The sequence below is a fragment of the Squalius cephalus genome (genome assembly GCF_949319135.1).
Source record: "Squalius cephalus genome assembly, chromosome: 18".
Classification (NCBI taxonomy): domain Eukaryota; kingdom Metazoa; phylum Chordata; class Actinopteri; order Cypriniformes; family Leuciscidae; genus Squalius; species Squalius cephalus.
This window is the reverse complement of record NC_137139.1, coordinates 4,771,919-4,795,733: the sequence shown is the minus strand read 5'-3', so window position 1 is coordinate 4,795,733 and position 23,815 is coordinate 4,771,919. Positions and strand designations below refer to the sequence as shown.

General features: G+C 36.6%; 1 protein-coding gene across 1 annotated transcript in view; it reads left to right on the top strand.

The window, feature by feature from the left end:
* Positions 1–5,135: 5,135 nt before the first annotated feature.
* Positions 5,136–23,815, top strand: part of LOC307146264 (uncharacterized protein) — a gene marked incomplete at its 5' end in the record, with an annotated part of 159,992 nt that continues 141,312 nt past the window's right edge. The window contains 4 exons of the mRNA XM_079850163.1: positions 5,136–5,160; positions 5,541–5,690; positions 6,119–6,268; positions 21,831–22,046. Of these exons, the coding sequence (XP_079706289.1) occupies positions 5,136–5,160; positions 5,541–5,690; positions 6,119–6,268; positions 21,831–22,046 (541 nt within the window). The remainder of the gene's footprint in view (positions 5,161–5,540; positions 5,691–6,118; positions 6,269–21,830; positions 22,047–23,815) is intronic.

Below are 23,815 nucleotides of genomic sequence, written 5' to 3'. Positions count from 1 at the left end.
CTGATACGTTTTGTGCCGTATATTATATTATAGTATATTATAGTCTATTGTATTATAGGCTATTACATTATATTATTTTAGCAATATCACACTCAAAGCCGTCCGTGCGATATGGCTGTATATCAGCATGGCTGTGGTGGAGTGCCGTAGGTAATCACAGCGTTCTGATTTACAGCCATATCGCACGGCTACCAGTGTGATATTGTGTTTGTACAACAGTTTGACGGCACAAGTGTGTAAATAAATAAGAAACAACAATAGAGTGTCTTTAAAACCCATCTTTTGTGCAGAACTACTTCCTTTCGCCACAGATTCAAATCTCAAGTTGATAGTTTGACAGTTGAGCCTAAGCCAAAGTTACTAATTGTAAAACGTCACTTTAGAACTACAGTAGCAACGAAGGAACGCTGAGTCTCTTCATTGAAGCTTATTGTTAACCTAACCTAAGTATTATGAGAGATTGACAAAACGAGTGCATTACCTCCATTACCTTTGAAGCTTGCCTTTGCCAGAGCTGAGGAAAATGACCAGTGAACAGGTGTGTTTCTGTCTTACTTTAACTATAATTAACCTTCTTATTGGGTTTTCTTTTGTAAAATGTTTATTGCATATCTAGACAGAAATCCACATTAGCACTTAGCAATTCACTCTCTCTAGGATAGGGGAATCTATAAGCTGAAAGCTCTGTCATTTTATGTTGCTTTTTTACATTTTTTACATCGAACGCGTGCAAAATGACTAAATTAGTGATTATGTTTACACTGAACGAATCTATTTCTTTCGTCCCCCATAAATTAATGAGAACATTTAATTTAATTGAAAGGAGGGTTTCATTTGTCTGTCCAAAATAATAATTTGGGCACTGTATACGTCACAGGCAAGTTAAAAAACAATTGTATATTGTTTGTTTTGTTCATCAGTTAGTTAAGCTGACTGTATTCCAACTAAATAAATAAATTTGTTTAAAAGTGGGACCCTCCTTTCAATTAAATTAAATGTTCTCATTAATTTATGGAGAACGAAAGAAATAGACTTGTTCAGTAAATGTAATGTTTTTTTCAAAAATGTAAAAAAACAACATAATGGCAGAGCTTTCAGCTTATAGATTCCCCTATCTAGAGAGAGTGAATTGCTACTAAGTGCTAATCTGTCTAGATATGTAATAAACATTTTGCAAAAGAAAACCTTAAGAAGGTTAATTATAGATAAAGTAAGACAGAAACACACCTGTTCACCGGTCATTTTCCGCAGCTCTGGCAAAGGCAAGTTTCAAATCAGTGCTTCTCCCAGGAGAGCACTAAATTAATCCCCAATCTTAGCGCCATCTACTGTTTTAGAAGAGGAAGTTCCTCAACTGAATTTGTGAGAAAATCTGCCTGGACACATTTGTGAGAAAATCGAGCCGAGACATCTCATAAAAAGCCAAGTGTCTCACAACAATCATAACAGACAGATATGCATTTGTATGCACTAGATTTGGTATTTGTTCAAAAGTTACATGTAATTTGTAGGATGGTTTGTATTTATGAGTGAAATATCATCTAGGCTCATTTATTTATATTTGCAAAACACAATGCATATGTGTTACTCCACTGCATTTTCGCTCAAATTGACCTTTGTACTTGCACATTGCCTTCTGTTTGTTTGAGAGTTGAGTTTTCCTTTGCAAAGCAGATCGAGTTTGTTTGCAAAATGCTGGATTTGTTTGTTTAATTATGGCACAATGTTAACTCCATAAACAGCACTCGTCGTGTGAGGTTGCTTAACTGTATCGTGTTAAAAATATATAAAAAAACTCTTTAAACTTTTCAGCAGCATGTTGTTAACTGAGTTTCTTTGTGAGCTGTGCTCATTTGTTTTCATATTTCTCCTCGAGGGGCTGCGCGAGCGTCAACAGTTATTGTCCATAGTTATTTATTTATTTATTTATTCATTTATTCATTTATTCATTTATTCATTTATTCATTAATTAATTAATTATTATTATTATTATTATTTTATTTTATTTTTATTTTTTATTCAGGCTACTTGTCTGGTCGGGCAAGTAAAATTCTCATTTACGGTAACACTTTATAATAACGTTCAGTTGTAAGGCATTTATAAGTGGTTAGTTAATGATGAACTAATCATTTACAGAACATTCATAAATGATTAGCAAGTGATATACTAACATTTTATGTATGTTTTGTAAATTCCGTTACAAGTCATTTACTAGTGATTAGTAAATGATTAATTAATTATTTGCGAAACATGACTATGCATTCATAAATGATTAATAAGTGATATATTAATTATTGTATGTATATTTTGTAGATTCAGTTAGAAGTAATTTACAATTGATTAGTAAATGATTAACTAATCATATACAAATGTTTAATAAATAATGTATTTTTTGTATGTATGTAGCAATTAGATGGTGCAGAAAGTGCTGTAAATGCCTTGAATACATGTACAGATCATTTGTAACATATTTACGAGTGATGAATAGTTTACACTTTAGATTAGGGGATGCAGAAAGTGTTGTAAATCATTTATAACTATCTAAAGTGTAACTATCTAAACAATCTAAAGTGTAAACTATTCATCTCTTGTAAATGTGTTACATATACATTCGTAGATTCGATTCGTTGATCTTATGCCTTTTTGATTCTTGAAGTGGTAATCTTCGAATGATGTGTAACACATTTACAAGTGATGAATAGTTTACACTTTAGATTAGGGGATGCAGAAAGGGTTGTAAATGATTTATTCATGCGTTTACACATCTATAACAGGTGTTGAACACTGTAGTGTGTAGTGTAGTGTAGTGTGCACTGCAGTGTAAGTGCTGACTGGTGAGGGTATAGACAGCTGTCTTCTCTAGTGTAGTATGTAGTGTGTAGTGTGTAGTGTAGTGTGCACTGCAGTGTAAGTGCTGACTGGTGAGGGTATGGACAGCTGTCTTCTCTGAAACACATGGAGTCTTTAACCACTGTGCACCTGATGTGAGCAAAACATAAAAAAAAATAATGTAACATAATTTATTAAACATTTATGAAAAGCATGGTTATGTTTTGTAAATGATTAGTTAATTATTAACTAATCAATTGTAAATGACTTCTAACTGAATCTACAAAACATACATAAAATAATGAACATATCACTAATTAATCATTTATGAACGCATAGTCATGTTTTGTAAATGATTAGTTAATCATTAACTAATCACTAGTAAATGACTTGTAACGGAATTTACAAAACATACATAAAATAATAGTATATCACTTGCTAATCATTTATGAATGTTCTGTAAATGATTAGTTCATCATTAACCAACCACTTATAAATGCCTTACAACTGAACATTATTATAAAGTGTTACCATCTCGGTCATGTGTCTGTATAACAGCAAAGCAGTGTGTCCAATCACAAACGATGGAACAATAATGTGTTTAATGAAGGGTGAAGAGTCGTGTGCCAGTGACAGTGAGTGTCCCAACAATCAGAAATGCTGCAGCACTATGTGTAATGGACTTGACTGTATGGCTCCAGTTACAGATATTATATTATATTATATTATATTATATTATATTATATTATATTATATTATATTATATTATATTATATTATATTATATTATATATACTACGGGCAAGGGCCCCATTAAAGGGTTAGTTCACCCCAAAATGAAAATTGTAGCGGTTACACGATGGCAGATATCGATTACCTATAGCAGCCTATGAAGGAGTGAGCCAGCTCTCAGATTTCATCAAAAATATCTTAATTTGTGTTCCGAAGATGAACGAAAGTCTTACGGGGTTGGAACAACATGAGGGTGAGTAATTACTAACAGAATTTTCATTTTTGGGTGAACTAACCCTTTAAGAGTTTTAAGGGGGGTATGCAAGAAAGAATTTTTGGCCCCCTTCCATTTGAATGCGTTTGTGTGTGTGTGTGTGTTTTAATTACGTTTAATAAGAAATTTTAATAATTAATAAGTAAACATTTATATTATTTCAAGTATTATTTCAAGTTCCCCACGGGGCTGTTGGAAACTTAAATCTGATTGGTTGCCGAATATTCTAAGGTGTGCAATTGTCCATATCACTACGCCAAAGGATTTCAGTTTATTTCAAAGGTCCTTACAGCAACAACAGCAAAAGAACCAAAAGCCCACACTCTAAAAAATAATTCTTAGTAAATATTACAGTAATATTTAACTTTATTAACTTAATAAAATGTCTGAATATTGTTTACTTGATTGTTTGAGTTAAACATACCAAAATAATTGACTAAAAATCCAACAGTTTTTTCTAAAATTTACAGTTATATTTAAGTTTTTTTCCACTAAAAGAATTTAGTATTTGACTAACCAATTATTTCTTTATAATACACTTAATATATTTGTGAAATTACTAAATATTACTTAATTCAAATCAATAGTATTATTATATTTAACACTCTTAAGAAATTAAGTTTACTCAATTAAAACAATGCACACTCCCCCACCCTCTGACGTGACGACAACTCAACGGTTGAGTGAGCGCGGGCTGTTTGAATTCTCTCCAGTCTCCAGAACAACAGTTCTCCTCTTCTCAGCGTCGCAGGATTGGTGCATTTCCTCTGTGAAATTCAGGTTTGTGAATGTTGTATTTTATCTATAAAATCATTACTTTGCTTTAAATCATTTTATTTAATGCAAAACAACATACAGAGGCGTAATGTGACACCTAAACGAAAGTCGCGCCTGTCTTTTCGCGTGATTGAAACGCCTTGCATAAAACACACGACTTTATTCCTAATGATAATGAATATAATTAATTTGGATGATAAAATGTCCTCAGAACTGTGCACTGTTTGTTTATTGGCAGGTTATGGAGTCAGTCGCTCGTAGTATCTTTCGGCTGAGTGAAACGCTGGACGGCGGCATGAAGTTCGAAGTTCACCCGCAGAGCGCGAGTCCGTCTCCGGTGTTGCACCGGCACGAGAACCAGTGCTGTTCCGGTGGACATTGGATAACAGACTGGTTGATTACACTTAAATAAGGCTTCCTGAATGTTTAAATGTTTAATTTTTACTAAAAATGTTTGTTAACTGAGTTCTAGGAAATATTGTCAAAACAGTGTAAACTATGCTGTATTGCTGTACTCATCGACAATGAAGGCCAATGTCATGTATACTGGTGGTTTTATGGAATACTATTTTACAAAGGTTTAGAGGAAATAAAAAAAATAGTTAATATTACTCAAAAATAAAAACAGTTAAAATTACTCATAAATATTGGTTTTTAAATGTTAGATTATTTCTACTCAATTTTATTTATTAATGTACTGTAAATGTAATGTAAATGCAGTTACTCAGATTTACTTAATTTTTTTTACTTGCATTTAATCAATTCATACAGTATATTTCATTGATTTCACAGCTTTAAAATTTACTTAATTTTTTGAGTGTAAAAATGTTTAACCAAAAGAATTGAGTAAATAATAGTTAAACTTTTTAGGGTGCATGTGAAAAAGATATTCAGTGATATGGCTTCTCTGTCATGTGTCTGTATAACAGCAAACCCAGGAGTGTGTCCAATCACAGCATATGGACCAGGAATTTGTGACTGGAGAAGTTTTGTGTCGTGTGCCGATGACAGTGACTGTGCCAATAATGAGAAATGCTGCAACAATGGATGTGGACTTCAGTGTGTGGCTCCAGTTACAGGTATTTTTATATTATATTATATTATATTATATTATATTATATTATATTATAGGGCTAAAAAGTGGCCCTTGACTTTCTGGCACAGAGAGGCCCACCACAAATGGTCCACATCAAATCACACCATAAACCCACCAGCTCATTATGCACAGAGCAATTTTTAAACAGTACTTACTAACATGAAAATATAACACAATACAGAAATATAAATGCTATTTAATTTTTTTTATTGAAATTCTTGTCATTAACATTAAAGGGCACCTAACGAATGGCTCAAGTAATTAGAGGCAGGTCTTGACCGCATTACATGTCCATATCACTTCGCCAAATTATTTCAAAGGTCCTTACAGCAACAACAGCAAAAGAACCAAAAGACCCTGTGAAAAAGACATTCAGTGATATGGCTTCTCTGTCATGTGTCTGTATAACAGCAAACCCAGGAGTGTGTCCAATCACAGCATATGAGCCAGGAAAGTGTGCCCGGATACGTTTTGTGTCGTGTGCCGATGACAGTGACTGTGCCAATAATGAGAAATGCTGCAGCAATGGATGTGGACTTCAGTGTATGGCTCCAGATACAGGTATTTTTATATTTTATATAGGGGTGCACGATATTGACAAAAAGTGATATTGCGATATCGATAATGAATATTGCGATATCGATGTTAATTTCGATATTTTTAAACATATGTAAAACTACAAAAGTTATGGGAAGACGCATCAAAATAGATTCATAACAAATAAAACAAGTTTTCTTACAACATAAGGTTTATTGAGCGCATTCGAGACGGATTTGAATCTGATCGCTGAAACCACATGAGGAGATCTGGGCCGCATTGTGTAAATGCATCTGGTTGTTGAAACCACATATGTAAAATGTACTCCTCCCAAAAACACAAAAAAATATAGCCTAGGCTACATGTCATGTTATGGCCAGATATGACGACGCTACGTCTGCAACACGCATCACCGCATGAGCAGCTGAGCATCTGCCGGTCAAGCCAACGCGCAAACTATCGCAAATCAAAGTGAAAGTAAGTTTTAGACGCTTTACACACAAGTATCTTCATTAAAAGTAAAGAAGTGAAATTATCTTACCAGGGCTGTTACCGTTCTCTATTATTGCGGTATTTGATTTTGACACTTTAGCTGATGATCTAAAATGCAGCTCATAACTGTGTTCGGTGACGTGAACTCCATTAAATCTGCATATAGCGCGGGAATTGAAGATCGGATTTATATCCGTTTTGCAAAAAACATTTATGTGAACAGGTGTAAAAGGAATCGTTTTGATAAATTAGATAGCTATCCAATCTGTGATAACGCATGAAGTGGCCAGGTGGCCTGATGTTTATACTTGCGCGCTGGTGTGTGCGTCAAGCCGGCAAGTGTGTGTGTTGTGGGGACTGTGTGGTAGAGCAAGGGAGAAGTGAAACAAAGTGTCTCCCCTGTTCTTTCTGACCACTGTTGGAAATCTGTAGCATGAAAAGTTAACCCTCTCCTTGATTTCATGTTTATGGAGAAGAAGAACCAGGAAATCAGTCGGGGGAAATGCAACGGTGCATGTCGGACGGGACGCATCATAAACAAAATATCGCTTAAATATCGCGAGACTTTCGATATGATATCGAGCAACGTGATATCGCGATAACGATATTGATTCGATATATCGTGCACCCCTAATTTTATACCATGGTCTGGGTGAATACTCGATTCTGATTGGCTGCAGGGTGTCCGTTAAAAAGTGATAATGTACACCTAAACCGTCAGGCGTAACCAAGGAAACCAAGTTATTGTTTGTAACTTGTAACACCTCGTCGGGCATTAACCCTTACATATTATATTACAGGGCGGACTGGGGCTATAAAGTGGCCCTGGACTTTCTGGCACAGAGTGACCCACCACAACTGATTCACAACAAATCACAACAAGAATTTTTACACAGCTCCTTTACGTAGAGGCACAGTTTAATATCTCTAAAATTTAATAAATCAGTCCATATAACACAATGTTCTGGTATGTAGGCCTGTCGCGATAATTAAATAACCGTCTGATCGCGATTATTTGATCTAACCGCGATTGTTTCAGACAACCGCGATTATTGCACTCTTTTATAGACCTACGGCACAAGGGGGAGTCATGAACCAAAATAAATAGACAAGCACTAATTACGTTTTCTAGCAATATATTCAAAGTCATCTGAAGCCATTCCATAGCTTAATGTGAGGGACAGTAGTATATTTACATTGTTAAATTAAAGTTCACAAACTCGTCTGCAGCTGTCAATCATTCCGTTCAGCATTCAAACAACGCGCGTCGTCCGGTTACGACAGGATACACGGTAAAACTTTCTCCAATGTGACATTGACGTTATAATGCTTGATCTGTAGATAAAGGGCTGTGGATTTGCATAAAATGACTTTATTTTGCTGGAGTTTTTTGCTGTTTCTAAATGACTCGCTCGCTACCGTGTGCCTACACAGCACAAGGACTATGAATTGGCATCAGACGCACAATAACTGGAGTTTAAAACTGTGAAGAAACAAATGATCAATAAACTGTTGGACTGATATACACTAGGATTTGTGCCCTCGACATTTCTTCGCTTTGTGCCGTGAACTTTTAAATGCGCACTTGTGCAGCGCTGCGCACTGTGACTCCATGTTGCATTAAGCACATCATTCTGCACCCGCGATGCGCATACGCGCTTTGTTCCGCTCTGTTTTGAAGCGTATCATATTATCATGGTTTGTGCACATTTGTTTTTATTAACACTTAAATTACTGTGCTGATGTTTTCAAAAATTACTTTTTGCTGCTGATTTATACACTCACTAAGTTTAATAAACAAATTGTCATAGCTATTGAATATATTTATTTAATATTTAAAGGTGTTAACTGTAATCTTACACTGCAAAATGATAACTTACAAAGGATTAAATTCATCACAATTATTTAATGAATGAAGCACAAAGCCCTAAAACAGACAATTAATCAGCATAATCGCCAAAGCCCTAACACAGACAATTAATCGTCAAAGCCCTAAAACTGACAATTAATCGGCATAACCGCAATTATTTTTTAGACAATTAATCGTCAGCCAAATTTCATAATCGTGACAGGCCTACTGGTATGGTCTTAAAATAGTGGTTTTCAATCTCGTCCCAGGGACCCACCGCTCTGCAGTTTTTATGTCTATCTTAGTACAGTACAGTTCATAGAACTCTTATCTAATGAGCTGATGATCTGAATCATGTCTGGTATCAGCTTTGATCACTGGAATAAATTAGGGATGTCCCGATCCGATCCACGGCATCGGTATCGTGCCGATACTGGCCCAGAACACTAGATCGGATATCGGAGGGGAGAAAAAAAAAATCCGATACCTATGATCAGGGCTGGACTGGCCATCGGGCATACCGGGCATTTTCCCGGTGGGCCGACGTGCTTTGTGGGCCGATACATCTCATACTCATACATAATTTTTATTATTATTATTTGTTCTTCTTTTTTTAACGGCACATACTGTAAAATGTGTACATCGGCGGCCCATTCGTTTTGTTTTGTTTTGCTTAATTGGCGGCGCTGGGTTTGTGCCGGTGTAATGCATAATTTGGTCAAAAAAAGTCAACTAATTATGAAAGTTTCCTTTATTTTTTAGTGCATTTGTTTTACAAAATATGGATATTACTGTCATTGGATTAATATTATAACTATTATTATACCATGGTCTGGGTGAATACTCGATTCTGATTGGCTGCAGGGTGTCCGTTAAAAAGTGATAATGGACACCTAGGAAAGGCGTCCCGTCAATTTGCCTGATGACAGTTCTAAATGATTGCGCTGGCTCAAACTCACTGATCAACTGCTGCGGTCGGGTCGCTGTGGCCACGTTGCTTGGCAACGCCTGTATACGGGAGATATTAAATAGTGCGCTCGACTTTTACACGATTTTTACTCTAAAACACATTAAAGTATTATTAATTGATTAAATATTTCTTTCTTTCGTAAGTAACCATGGTATAAGCGGGTTAATGCCCTTCGAGGTGTCCATTATCAGGTTTTAATGGACTTCGGACTCCGCTGCGCGTCGGACGGTTCACGCCTCGCCGTCGTCCATTAAAACCTGATAATGGACACCTCGTCGGGCATTAACCCTTACTTATGTAGTAGGTGTAATGTAAATAGACACTAACATAAAGAGGTTTGAATTTTTCTTAGTTTAATTTGCACACTGAATATGGGTTGGAGCTTTTAATTTTGAACTCTCAAAGTGCACCAGATTGATGAATTTAACATTAAAATGCACAAAATTTTCTTACGGGGGGGGGGGGGGGTAGGGCATGCCCCCGAACCCCCCTAGAAGGACCGAGGTCACCCACCACAGTTTTACCAAAAATCCTGTGAGAAACACTGGTATTGCTATGCCAATGCAGCTTATAGCTTGTTTTTTGGATTCATCACTGTGGAGTATAGTTCAACTGTATTAATAAATGTCAAATTTTTACTTATTTCATCTGTTAACTCTCACTCGTTCCTATACTCACTCATTACATGGCATTAGTGGTTTTAAGGAATAGGAGTATGCATATATTTAAGGGCGTGCAAAGATGGGTGGTGTTTATGATCATATAGTGGGCCAGTCTGGGCCAAAATGCCAGGGCCGATTTTTTGTCCCAGTCCAGTCCTGCCTATGATCCGATACCTATTAGGGGTGGAATGGTACGTGCATTCGTATTGAGCGTACGTTCGGTACGTGCCTCACGGTTCGGTGCATGGATTTACACAGAGAATACACGGTATAAAAATAAATAAAACTCGCGTGCACATTAATTAATGTAATGCGTAACTACTGTTAGATACGTGCATAGACATACCCGCAAGACTCTGTCTTTAGGGACACTTAATCTCTGTAGCCCAGTGTTAATTTTGTTAACGAAAACTATGACGAAAAATGTTCGTTGACGACCTTTTTTCCCCTGACTAAGACAAGACGATGAGAGACGACACCCACGTCATTAAACGATAACTGTGACTATATCAACACGCAATATCGTTGACGAAAAAAGACGAGACTGAAATGTGTTTAAATATTTTTAAAATTAACCAAAACCACTTGTTTGTGTCAAATAAAGGAGACGACAACACATTGACTGTTTTTTCCGAGCGTTCATGCCAGGGATGGAAATGAACTTTTTTGTCCACCGGCCACTGTGGCTGGTGGATTTCAAAATCTACCAGCCACTCAATGTTTTTACCAGCAACTTTCTTATTTTTAACCAACAATGTGTAACTGCATGTGAAAATTAATACCACTTAAAAATGAAAATTCTGTCATCATATACTCACCCTCATGTTGTTTCAAACCTGTATGAATTTCTTTCTTCTGCTGAACAGAAAGGAAGATATTTAGAAGAATGTCAGTAACCACACAGTTTCTGGTCTCATTGACTTCAATAGTAGGAAAAAAATATACCATGGAAGTCAATGGGACTCAGAAACTGTCTGGTTACTGACATTCTTCTAAATATCTTCCTTCTTTCTGTTCAGCAGAAGAAAGAAATTAATACAGGTTTGAAACAACATGAGGGTGAGTATATGATGACAGAATTTTCATTTTAAAGTGGAGTATCCCTTTAAGCAGTTTATTTAATCTCAAGTCTCAATGAAATACTGACATTTTCTATTTCTCTCTTATACACTCTTTCTCTCATATATATATTTCTCTTTTTTACCTGGATGTGGCATTTGGATGATTCATGGCATTTTATGACTTCCAGTTTTACGTTTTTAGTCCCAACAATGAAACTATTAGGCCCTGTTTACACGAGAACGCTCGCGGGTGAAAACGTAAAAATATTTTATCAGATGTGCCTTTGGTTTAAACGGCGACGGCGTTTTTGGGGCTTAAAAACGCAAAAAAGTGAAACCACCCTTCAGAGTGGAAATCTTAAAAACACTCCACCGTCGCGTTCCCGTCGGTGCGTTCACACCGGATGCGAATAGCGCGTCAGGCGCGAGTGATTTCAATGTTAAGTTAATGCAAAGATGTTTTCTCTGCAGACCTCTTAACCAGCTCTTAACGCCTGCGATGTAAAGCCACATTTTTTTTTTTAAAGTGTGCCTCCTCTAAAAGTGTCCGCCGTCTGTGTGAAACAGCATGCTATTTTTATTTACCCGCCACGGTGGCCGGTAGGTGAAGCGAGTTTACCCGCCACAACACAAAATCACCCGCATTTGGCTGGTGGCGGGTGCTAATTTCCATCCCTGGTTCATGCTTACGCAGGGTTTCCGCGGGGCATTAAAAAGCATTAAAAGTCATTAAATGGATTTTGCGATAATTAAGGCCTTAAATGGCATTAAAAAGCATTAAATTGTAATCCTACAGGCATTACATTTTTTTTATGGTTTTGAAGAAAATTTTATATTATCAATTTATTTGAATAGTCTTCATGATTAATAATTTTTATTTGCTGTCGTCGCAAAATATGTACGTTAGTGTGATTAAAAACACGCGGAAACAGTTTGGTGATTGCCTCCGGCCGGAGCAAAGTTGCGGAGGTGGCGCGAGTAATTTTGGACAGCAGGAACAACAGGAATAAAACTAGACCAGAAAACTGGGAAAGTGCATGGAAGACAAACAATTTAGAACATGGTTGGTGGTCAAAATAAAGAAGGATTTTGCAGCGTTTGTAAAAAGGTATTTAAATTGGGTAGCTACAATGGGAATCAATGGCGTAAAATCTCATATGCAGTCTGACAGCCACAGGTCGACGGTAAAAGGCAGACAGCAATTAACTATGTGTAGTAATGTTCCCTCATCAGCTTGAAGCTCACTTTGCGTTTTTTAACGCGTTAACGCATGAGATTATTTTTGTCCAGTTTAACGCGTTAAAAGTATTTAACGCAAACGCAGCATTCGTTAATTTTTGTCATCCCTTGGGTAGCGTTACATTATATGATCCCGCTCTTATTCATGTACAGAGAGAAAGACGCGCGCCAGATCGTGCGCACAGACTGCGCACCAGAAAACGGTCCTCTTTCGCGCAACGAACAATAACACACAATTTTGCCAAAATGTCTGTTTTGTGAGTATCCTCATAAAATAAGAGCAGTCTTAAATTAGTGAAATAAAGTCTTTAATGAACGCAAAGAGTTGTGAGAGAATGAGGCGCGTGTTAAGCCTGGAACACACCAAGCCGACGCCGACGAACTAGCGCTGATGAAAGCCGACTGTGTTGTCGCCTCGCGTCGGGGTTAAAAGCGGCACCTGAACACACCGAGAGAACTACTGCCGACTGTCAGCTAGAATGTGCGTTCTGCGCCTGCGTGTAAATGAGACAACTGTCTATTTCTGCAGATATATTCGTCTATATTCGTCATTCATAAAGGGAAACCGACGCTGCCGGCTGCAGATACACACACTGTAAACAAAGCAGTGCGTGCTTACCGTTTTGAATATCAATCCTGCTAAACACTTTCTTTATTCCACTCCTCTCGTGTTAATATTAAAATATGCGCCAAGGAACACTCAGGTAAGATGACATATCATTAGAACAGCGTCTATCTGTTCCGTTTTGACTTCTTTGCTCGCTGTTTTGCTATTATTCTCGTGCACTGCCTCATTCACTAAGCTGAACAGCCAATCAGAGTTCCCTCTTTCGCCGACGGCCCGACGCCGATTCAACATGTCGAATCGGCCGTTACAAAGCCGACGAGGACCAACTTCAGCCGACGGTGCGGAACACACTTAGAAGATTTAGTCGGCCGACGCACGGAAACTGCCCGACGGCCGACCGTCGGCTTGGTGTGTTCCAGGCTTTAGATCCGTGTTTCTGTCAGCAGTTGCTCTTAAAGGGACAGCAGCCAATAAAGCTTTCTGTCAGTAAAGTTAATCACAGAACAAAGGCACCAGAGAAAATTACTCACTGCTATTGACTAAAGAACTCTTGTAGCTTTAATAAGCATTAGTCTATATTTAATCTATAATTTATGCTGTGCAGACTGTTTGATAACGTATGTTAGACAGGAAGGCCAAAGGTAAATATGACATTTATTATAGGTTTATGTGAGGATTGTTTGTTAAGTTCACTTAAATTAAAAGTTGTCATATTTTTTTTGAAGCCTAATGTTAAAAACTTGATAGCTTTCAATTACACTGTAATGTTGGATGGCTATAATTAATGTTTAAAATCAGGAGGGAGAAATCATTTTTATCCAGATATCAATAGCTCAGTGAGACTGGCCTTTATGTTGTCTCTACATTCATTTGTAGATTAACTGTGAAATGATTACATTATAAAATATATAAACCTAAACAAATGTAAGTGTTTTAATTGCGGAAAAAACATGTGATTAATCAAGTTAATTCATATTTATATATATATATATATATATACATACATACATACATACATACATACATAATATCTGTGGTTAGTCATGGGTCGTGTATGGCATTAAAAAAAAAAAAAAGGCATTAAAAAGGCATTAAATTTAAATTGAAGATCCCTGCAGAAACCCTGTTACGGTTGCCATATTTTAATATTTAAACCCCCAGTCAGAGCTTTTCTGTTAAAAGAACACGTTTTCTACCCGGTCTTTTCAATAGTATCTGGCAACCATGCGCGCGCGCTCTCTACACTGCTGAAGAAGCGCGGATGATCTGAAAACACAGACGAGTAAGCTGGAGTTTAGCGATCTTCATTTGAGATTTTCTACTTAAATTAAAGTGTCGTTCAGTCGGTCTGTGTTCTTCTAAATCTGCGATCAAAATATATCCAGCAGTGTTTTTAATGTTGATCATATTATACGAGCAAGAATGCAATGTTTCCTGAATATCCACACGATTTCAAATGTGACATTGATTTTATACAACAGTTCAACAAACAGAAGGGTAACATTAAATTATGCACTACATTTAAAACAGTATTGTCAGTAGGCTTATTGCTCTATTTTGCAACGAAAGCCACAGCAGAACTGCAGCACACAGCGGTGATTCGTGAACGAATCTGTGGCTTTGAACGAATCGTGAGATTCAATGACCCGTTCATAAAAATAGCAGCTTTGCTTCCTTACTGAATGAATGAATGAATGACTCCATGACTCACTCATAAAGACAGTGACTTACTACTGGCTTTAATTTAATATTTTAAAAGTACCGGTAGGCCTATCACTTCGTTTTTACCATCATTGCATATTTATTGAACATTGTTTAATTTAAAAAAATATTTAAAAAATATTGTCCCTTAATGGAAAAAGTGTGACTGCAGTCTAAGTGGAAGAGAGGGGGTGCCAGGGGGTAGGGCACTCTAAAAACCACTGAACTAAGGAATAGGGGTATGTAGAGTTGCACAAGTGCTACTGCTAAAGAGTGCAATGTCAATACAGCCTGTTACCTTAATTTACATTTCTCATAAGCTTTACTGAATTGGCCTAGAGATAAAAAATTTAGGACATTTTTTGTCTAAAGACTACATATAAATAGCTACCAAAATTTATGTCGGTAACTGCAGTTTGACTAAAAGTTGACAAAAAATGCAATGACTTTTCGTCAACTAAAACTAGACTAAAACTATGAAAGACAAAATGACTAAAATGTGACTAAGACCAATAAGTATTTTCGTCTCAAGATGAAAACTAAGACTAAATCAAAAATGGCTGCCAAAATTAACACTGCTGTAGCCCCGCCTTAGCTCTGAACGCGCTTCTATTTGGCTTCAAACACTCGCTTTATATGCGCGAATGGATTCAAACTGTTCAAGCATCGAAATAGACGCGAATTTGACGCTCTATTCACGTTTGGTGTGAACGTAGCAAAATGAACAGGCTGCGATGTCAAGATTGCAATGCTGGAGTGTGTGTGTGTGTGTGTGTGTGTGTGTGTGTGTGTGTGTGTCGGAGAGAGAGAGAGAGGCACGGGCGCGATCGAACAGTGGAAACATAAAAACATACTCCGTCATTTTGTTCATAAAGGACATCATTAAAACTGCAAAAAGTGTTTAGCCTACTTATATTTGTGTAAAACACAACATTGTGCTTTTGTCAAACTGTAAACTCTTGTCAAACTGTAACCTACAACTGTCACCCAACCAAAATCACACACACACACACACACACACACACACACACACACACACACACACACACACACACACACACACACACACACACACACACACACACACGCTGTTTAAGAGCAAAAATGATCTCATATTGTCCTAAAACAGAGCACTAATCTGTTTATTTTTAAGTTACACATTCTACATTGATTAAAAAAGAAAATCCGATGTGTTTTTAATGGTAGTATTATTTTATACAGAAATAAATTATTTATAATTCAGATGAGAATAAAGTTAAAGTTAATTAAAATTTGAAGGAAACAAATATATTGATTTGAAATATAGCAAATTCATTTTAAATTCATTCAGGTTACCAAACATATCTCAAGGTCTTTTGAATAAAGGGTGGCAGTCTTTCATTATCAACTGTTGTTGTGGACTATATACTGGAGAAGTATTTGTTCTCCATTTGAGTGAGATGTTTTTATGTGGCTAATTGAGCAAAGTGCTTCCATATATTTTATTATTAGTAGTATTAGTTCAAGAATAAAATAAAAATATTGGATTGATATCGGTATCGGCAAATAGCCAAAGCTGCGGCATCGGTATCGTATCGGAAGTGAAAAGTGGTATCGGGACATCCCTAGAATAAATTACAGTTTACAATATATTCATATAGATTTTTACATTGTAATAATATTTCACAATATTTTACTTAAAGCTGAATTTACTTGATCAAAAATAAGATGAAGACTCTAGCTATTTTTCTGATTAAATAAATTCAGCCTTCTTTCAAAAACATAAGTATTAATTATTTCAAACTTTTGACCACCAGTGTACATAGCCGCGGGAACTAGGGGTGATGCACCCCCTGCCGACAGCTGTTTCATTGGAATTTAAGATGACACGACTTTATATAACGTTTTGTTTTTCAACATGTTTTTAATTTTCCACCTTTATAAAATTACTCTAAAGATTATTTTGTTTTTATATGTTGTCGAATATGGTTTTATAATTTTGAGAAATTAATATTGGCTATTTCAAAAGCCGATCTCACATAAAGTGAGTGATGTGACTAGGCTGGTTGAGGACCATCATCTCAAAGTCGTCAGATTTATCATTGTTTTAGTGTAAGTTTGAGAATGGTCCGTGTACCTTCGGATAATGTTTTCTAGTTTTTGACTTCATTTATCACATATTCAACCCTTCTCATGAACATAAATAAACACATCTTGCGTCGTTTTTTTTCTCACATTTTTTTGTTTTCATCACACTTTGTTCCAATCCGCCAAATGGAAAAACAATAAAACCAAAATGGATAAACAGCTTGAACTATCCCTAGCATACGTATTTGGCAGACCGCCTGTTTTATTTAGCTGACCAACTCTCAAAATCTGTGTGCCGAAGCTGCGCGACGAACTGGACAGTGTGGAGAGAACGCATAAGCTACATTGTAGTGAAGCGCAGAGCAGAATCGATTCCAGACTATGATGACATAACACTTTGAACAATAAACCCAGAGATGAAGAGTTTTTAATATTTATTGCCATCTATCACTGTCAGAAATTAATTTAGCCAAATACCTAGGTTTTTTTTTTAAACAACATTTTGAAAACAGAAATATGAAATAAATGACAAGATGAAATGATTATGAAATATCGCCAGTAGGTGGCATCAAGTCACTGTGTTATTGAATGAGTCATTTTATTCAATCGATTCACTCGAAATGCTGATTCATTCAGTAATAAAAGGTAGGGGTGGAACGGTACACAGAAGTCATGGTTCGGTTCATACCTCGGTTCAGACATCACGGTTCGGTACGAGTTCGGTACAATGGAGGGAAAAGCAGAACTGAAATGCAGAAGGTTTGTGCATGTCTCAGGCTGTACCACCAAAGGAAAATAAATTACTTAAGCCTTGTATTTTTTAAATAAGTTTTATTAATAAAGTAATGGCATAGAACCAGTTTATTTAAAGTTTATTAAAGACAAAAAGACCTTGAGATATGTCTGGTAATTGTACCTGAATGAAATGAAAATTAATTTGCTACATTTGAGATTAATATATTTGTTTTCCTTAAAATTTTAATTAACAGTAACTTAAACACATTGTAGTTTGAATGATGTCCTGTATAAACAAAATGACGGAGTATGTTTTTATGTTTCCACTGTTCGATCGCGCCCGTGCCTCACACACACACACACACACAAATATAAGGAAACACTTTGCGACTTTTCGATCGCGTCGGCGCCTCTCTCTCTCTCTCTCAAACACACACAACATACTCCAGCATTGCAATCTTTACATCGCAGCCTGCTTCAGAGCTAAGGCGGGGCTACAGATTAGGTGTCCCTAAAGAACCCGCGTATCTAACAGTAGTTCCTTTTTTCAGTTCAGTTTCAGTGATGACATTAGGGTTTTATGTTACTTTTAATGTTGTTAAATTAATGTTTATTGCATTTTTAAAATTTCATGTGTGTTACCATGATGGTGTTTAGTGTTTGTGTGAATGACACTATGCGGCTTCTATATATTAATATTAATTTTATTGTGTAAGCGCTGCTTGTGATGAGCTTTAATAGGCCTATGTCACACTTCCTGCTTCCGGAACGCGGAGTAGGGATTCAGAACTTCCGGTCAACAGTATTTCTCTATAAGGATTTATATTATCATCCATAATGTCTAAACCATCCGAGGTAGACTGACCACGAGCTATGAGGTTGTGAAACGAAGGTTTTTGCTCCTGTAGAAGCTATAAGTTCGTATGAAATCAACCTTGTTTTAAGAAAAACATGTTTTAGCCGCGATCTTATGAAAAAAAACTACACTACCCACAATCCTAAGCGTAACAGCAACGTCTGCTGATTGGTCCAACTCGCTGTTACCATAGAAACGTTTACCTTACAGGCGAACACGCGCAGCTGTTGTTGTAGTGTACCGGGTTGCTCTGCGTCAGGACGTAGACAGCCATACCTCAGCTTTCATGCTTTTCCACTTGAGAGTTTTCATTTACCATCCGAACCACATCGTCATATGTGACTTCAGGCAGGTTGCGGAGAGATTTGGTCCAACGGTATCTATCGGACTCCGCCATTGTAAAAAGCTAACCGGAAGAGCCGTATCCCTACTACAAGACGTACTTCCGGTCTTCAATTTTTTCGTGACATAGGCAGGGTTTTTCCTGGGTCAAAATTGGTCTTCGGTGGTGGCTGACCGACATGGTCATCCACACACAGCAAAGAGTACCCTAGTACCCACATGATCCGCAAGCCCAATATTGACAGTAAATGTTAAATTTAAAATAAATACAAAGAAACAGTTTGTGATTTTTTTAGGTAATTTACTACACATTGTCATAGGCCTATACATATTGTGGATTATTAAGGCTAAATTTTACTAAACACTCTTGCTAAATGAGGTAAGCACACTTACTTTCTCATTTCAGATTAGGGGTGGGAATCTCTAGGCACCTCACGATTCGATTACGATTCAGAGGGTAACGATTATCGATTATTAACGTTTTTTTTTTTTTTTTTTTTACTTACTTACTTACTTGGTACTTTTAAAGCAAAGTATTTATGATGACCCATAACGAACTTACTTCCATCTTCCTATATTAATTTTATTAATAAAACAAATGGAAGTGATTTGAACATTGCAAAGAACCAACAGGAAAATAAATGTGTGCCTGTACTAGCAGCGTACTTGTAGGAAATTAATACAAACTTCAGCATTTTCTGAATCTCTATAGCATTTAATAATAGACTTCTAACCAACATCCTCTTGTTATTTCCAATGAGCAATATAATCCTTCAGACAAAAACAAGTAATAAAAACTCGGTGAGTGTTTTAGCGCAATTTTCTCACCTCATGGGATCACAACACTAAGAGATAGTAAATCTTTTCCTGGATTTTTTTTGTGCGTTCCCGAGATTAGACCTTCCTTAACATAATGCTGAAAACCCGAAGTCTCTAGGTGGTCTGGTTGAGGAGTAGATAGAAGTGCAAGATTGGTGCGCACAGACGCACAGAACAGAAGAATTATGTATAGAACATAATATAGAGCAGCGCTCATACCTGTATTTACATCCTGTTTTCGGTCGAAGGCCATAGTAATCGATTGTCGAGTTCACGCGCATAGGTTTAGTTACCAATGATCACGCGTGTGAACTCGACAATCGATTGCTATGGCCTTCGACCGAAAACAGGATGTAAATACAGGTATGAGCGCTGGCTGAATAAACATCATTTTTATTCATATCTTTCACATCTACTGCAGTCAGATTCACCCATGTTCACTCTGAAGGAATCACTCACATGGCTGGGCACTTGTAATGACACATCAAGGATGTTAAGAGGCTAAAAGCAGGTTTAAAACTTGCCCCATTGAAGTCAACAGGGTGCAAATTTTAAAAAGAGGATAACATGATGTAGGCAACACCGATTTTTGGCGTTGTTCTCTGTATTAACAGCACTCCAAATTTACAAAAAAATGAGCTCAATGTTAAAATTGACCGGAGTTCTCCTTTAAGACAGTCGCCTGCCGCCTCCTACTGGCGGTTTAGTTTCATAAAGTATCATTCTTTTGAACATTCCTTATTTGTATATTCAAAAATATATAAAATAATCTAATTTAATATACAGTTATAATTTTCAATGTAAATTATTTAATTTGATTGGTAACAGCCTAGTGTCTTATTATTTTTATTTATATTAATAATAATCAAATAATCAAATTTAAGAATTTGAAATGAAAGATGGAGCAAACATTTAATAAAATTAGGGAAAAAATGCCCTTTATAAAAGGTACAAAAAATTATTCTGAGTGTTTTCCAACAGTGATGTAATGAAACATTGACAATTTAAGTCTGAAGGGAGTAAAGCCTCTGTTAAGGCTATTAAGGAATTGTAATTTTGCCAAAAGAAGAACTTTTATTTTAAATAAATGTTAATTTTTAATTAGCCAACTTCAGTGTGATATGTTAACATACTATCATGCTTAACACTGAGAATTTGAATAATTGTATTGTGATGATCAGATGCAGATAATCAAAGAATATGGGCGGTTTGCGGGTCGATTATTTATTTTTAACAGTGGATTCGGGTGACTCAAAGTGCACCAGATTAATGAATTTATCTTTAAAATTTACAAAAATTTCTTCCGGGGGGGCATGCCCCCGGACCGTCCTAGGGGTACCAGGCTACACCCACAAAAATAGTTGCAATAAACTCTGTAATAATCCATTCAACTGTATCATATCACTATTATTCTGGTGCGCAAAACTGAGTAAGAACTGATGACAGCTAGGCTTAATTGATCTTTGGTTGACCAATCAGCGGAAAGGGGCGTTTTATTCCTGCCCATGTAGAGATCGAATATTCAAGGTGTTTATACATTTTGGTTTTTATTGTTTTTCCATTTGACGGATTAGAAGTGTGATAAAAACAAAAAATAAAATATGAAAAAGCTACGCGAGATTTGTTTGTTCCGTTTAGAAGTCAAAAAACGAGATAACAAATTATCCAAAGGTACACGGACCAAGAATGATATTTTGAGTTTTATTATTTTCTTAGACAAGTGAAATTATTGAAGAAAGCCTGGAAACAGATACATACATTCACTCTTACCTTCTGTCTGATATGCTGAAAACTGTAATGTTTTTTTGTGCATTAGTGATAAATAACGTAAGCATGAGATCAGAGAAATTCAGGTCAGTAGTAGGCCTAGTTTGCATCCCTGGAAATTAATGTCGGTCGTTTAACTTTTTTCTTTTTTTTTAATCGTAACCATTCGGCAAATATTGATTTATTGTCTCGGTGTGTTCAGCTGCTTATCTTAATACCTCAGCTCAGATTCTTCAAGCATTAAAAAGTGTTGCGCTGCTCTGATTCTGTGGACAGTAAATCCAGCCTTCTTTGATTTGATTGGCTATCAAACATTTCGACATTGACGAGCCGCTGCACTGAGACTGAGCACGCTAAATTTTTGACACAAGTGGCCCGCGCTGGCCATTCGTCTGGGCTGACGGAAAGATAGGCTATGCACATTTTCTATAATTCGTTCTTTATATATATTTATGTAGCAATGGACCAAACCAAGTTGTACGGCCCACCGGGAAAAGTCCAGGTGAACCAGATGCCCAGTCTGCCCCTGCCAGGAGTGTGTCCAAGCAGAAAATATAAACCAGGAATGTGTGCCCGGATACGTTTCGTGTCGTGTGCCGATGACAGTGACTGTGCCAACAATGAGAAATGCTGCAACAATGGATGTGGACTTCAGTGTATGGCTCCAGATACAGGTATTTTTATATTATATTATATTATATTATATATTATAGGGCTAAAAAGTGGCCCTGGACTTTCTGGCACAGAGCGGCCCACCACAACTTGTCCACAACAAATCACACCATAAACCCACCAGCTCATTATGCACAGAGCAATTTTTAACAGCACTTACTAACATAAAAATATAACACAATACAGAAATATAAATGCTATTTAATTTTTTTTATTGATTTTAATGCTTATTAACATTAATGAATAATAATTAATAAATGTGTCTTTCCTGGTGTATGTGGCAAATAGTAAATGCTCTGGTATGGTCTAGAACAGTGTTTCCCAACCTTTTTTCAGTCACGGCACCCTGGAAATTAATGTCGGTCGATTAAAGGGATACTTCACCTCTGTAAAGATGAATGTGTATTTAAAATGGGTCATTTACAGATGGTAACCAACCAGAATGCCTATTACCGCCGTGCCAGCCACCGCGGCAAAACTACCGCGGCAAAAATAAACCAGTCGCATTTCAAAGTCATATCGCGAAATGACCGCCAGGTTGGCGCAAAGGGATATTGTGCAAAACAGCAGCAATTGCTGCATTTTTTTCAATTGCCATAAGTGGGGTTAATGTTAATTAACAGTAAGGATGAAATACTACAACTATGGTAAACAGAATAAAACATTTTATAAGGCTAGAAAAATAGAATAAGTTAAAAATAGAGACGATAACAATATAACCTGTAGGCTATTTCATATTGTAGGCCTAGACGTCAGTGGGCGACACGCCTATTCCACGGGGAGCAGTGCAATAAAAAACACACACACACACACACACACACACACACACACACACACACACACACACACACACACACACACACACACACACACACACACACACTCACACACTCACACACACACACACACTCACACACAAAAACACAAAAACATATTTAATACCAAAAATAACAAACAAAATTAAATTATGTGCAATGAAGCTGATTATTTGTACTATTCTATTGAGGAATGAGACGAATGAAGAGCGCTTCTCGCTCGTGCGAACACACATTAGAACATTTGGGCATTCCTCAGCTAGAAAAGTCATGACCGAGTGGTAGAACTTACGTTTCGACCATTTAGATGACATTAGATGACTATTGAAATTTTTATATTAGCCTATTAATGCATTTATAGCCTATTATTGATGCAGAGAGATTAGTCTAGTTATAAAACTCTGTTACACCATAGTTTTTTTGCTTATATTTATAAAATTACCATGCATTTCCATTTTACACTAAGGAACAAATATTATACAATGACTTTACTTCTGTAGCCTACAATAATTCCAATCGCAATTTCAAAAGCAGTTCTGTTAAAAAATATATATATACAATGCTAATTCAATAGACCACATAAAATATATAAAATAAAGATAGCCTATGCAACAGGCACGTTTAAATGACAAACAATAAAATCAGAACCAGTATTCTGTTACGTTCATGGTTCCAGTGACAGTAATGCATGCACTACTTTTAAAAATGTCACAAAGCATTTTGAGATTGTTTTTAATGAAATATTGAAGTTTATAATTAAGTGTTTTGGCACACCACGACGAGTGGCGCTATGCATTGTTCTAAAGCCAGGTTTTATTCTGGCATGTTCTGGCATAAACTAGTGGACCAATGGTGACACTTAAGCCCGCCCTAATTTACATGAAACTCGAACTGCAACATTTGGGAAAGCAAGCACAGAACATAGAAAGACGAGCGAAGAGAAAAACAGCACAAGC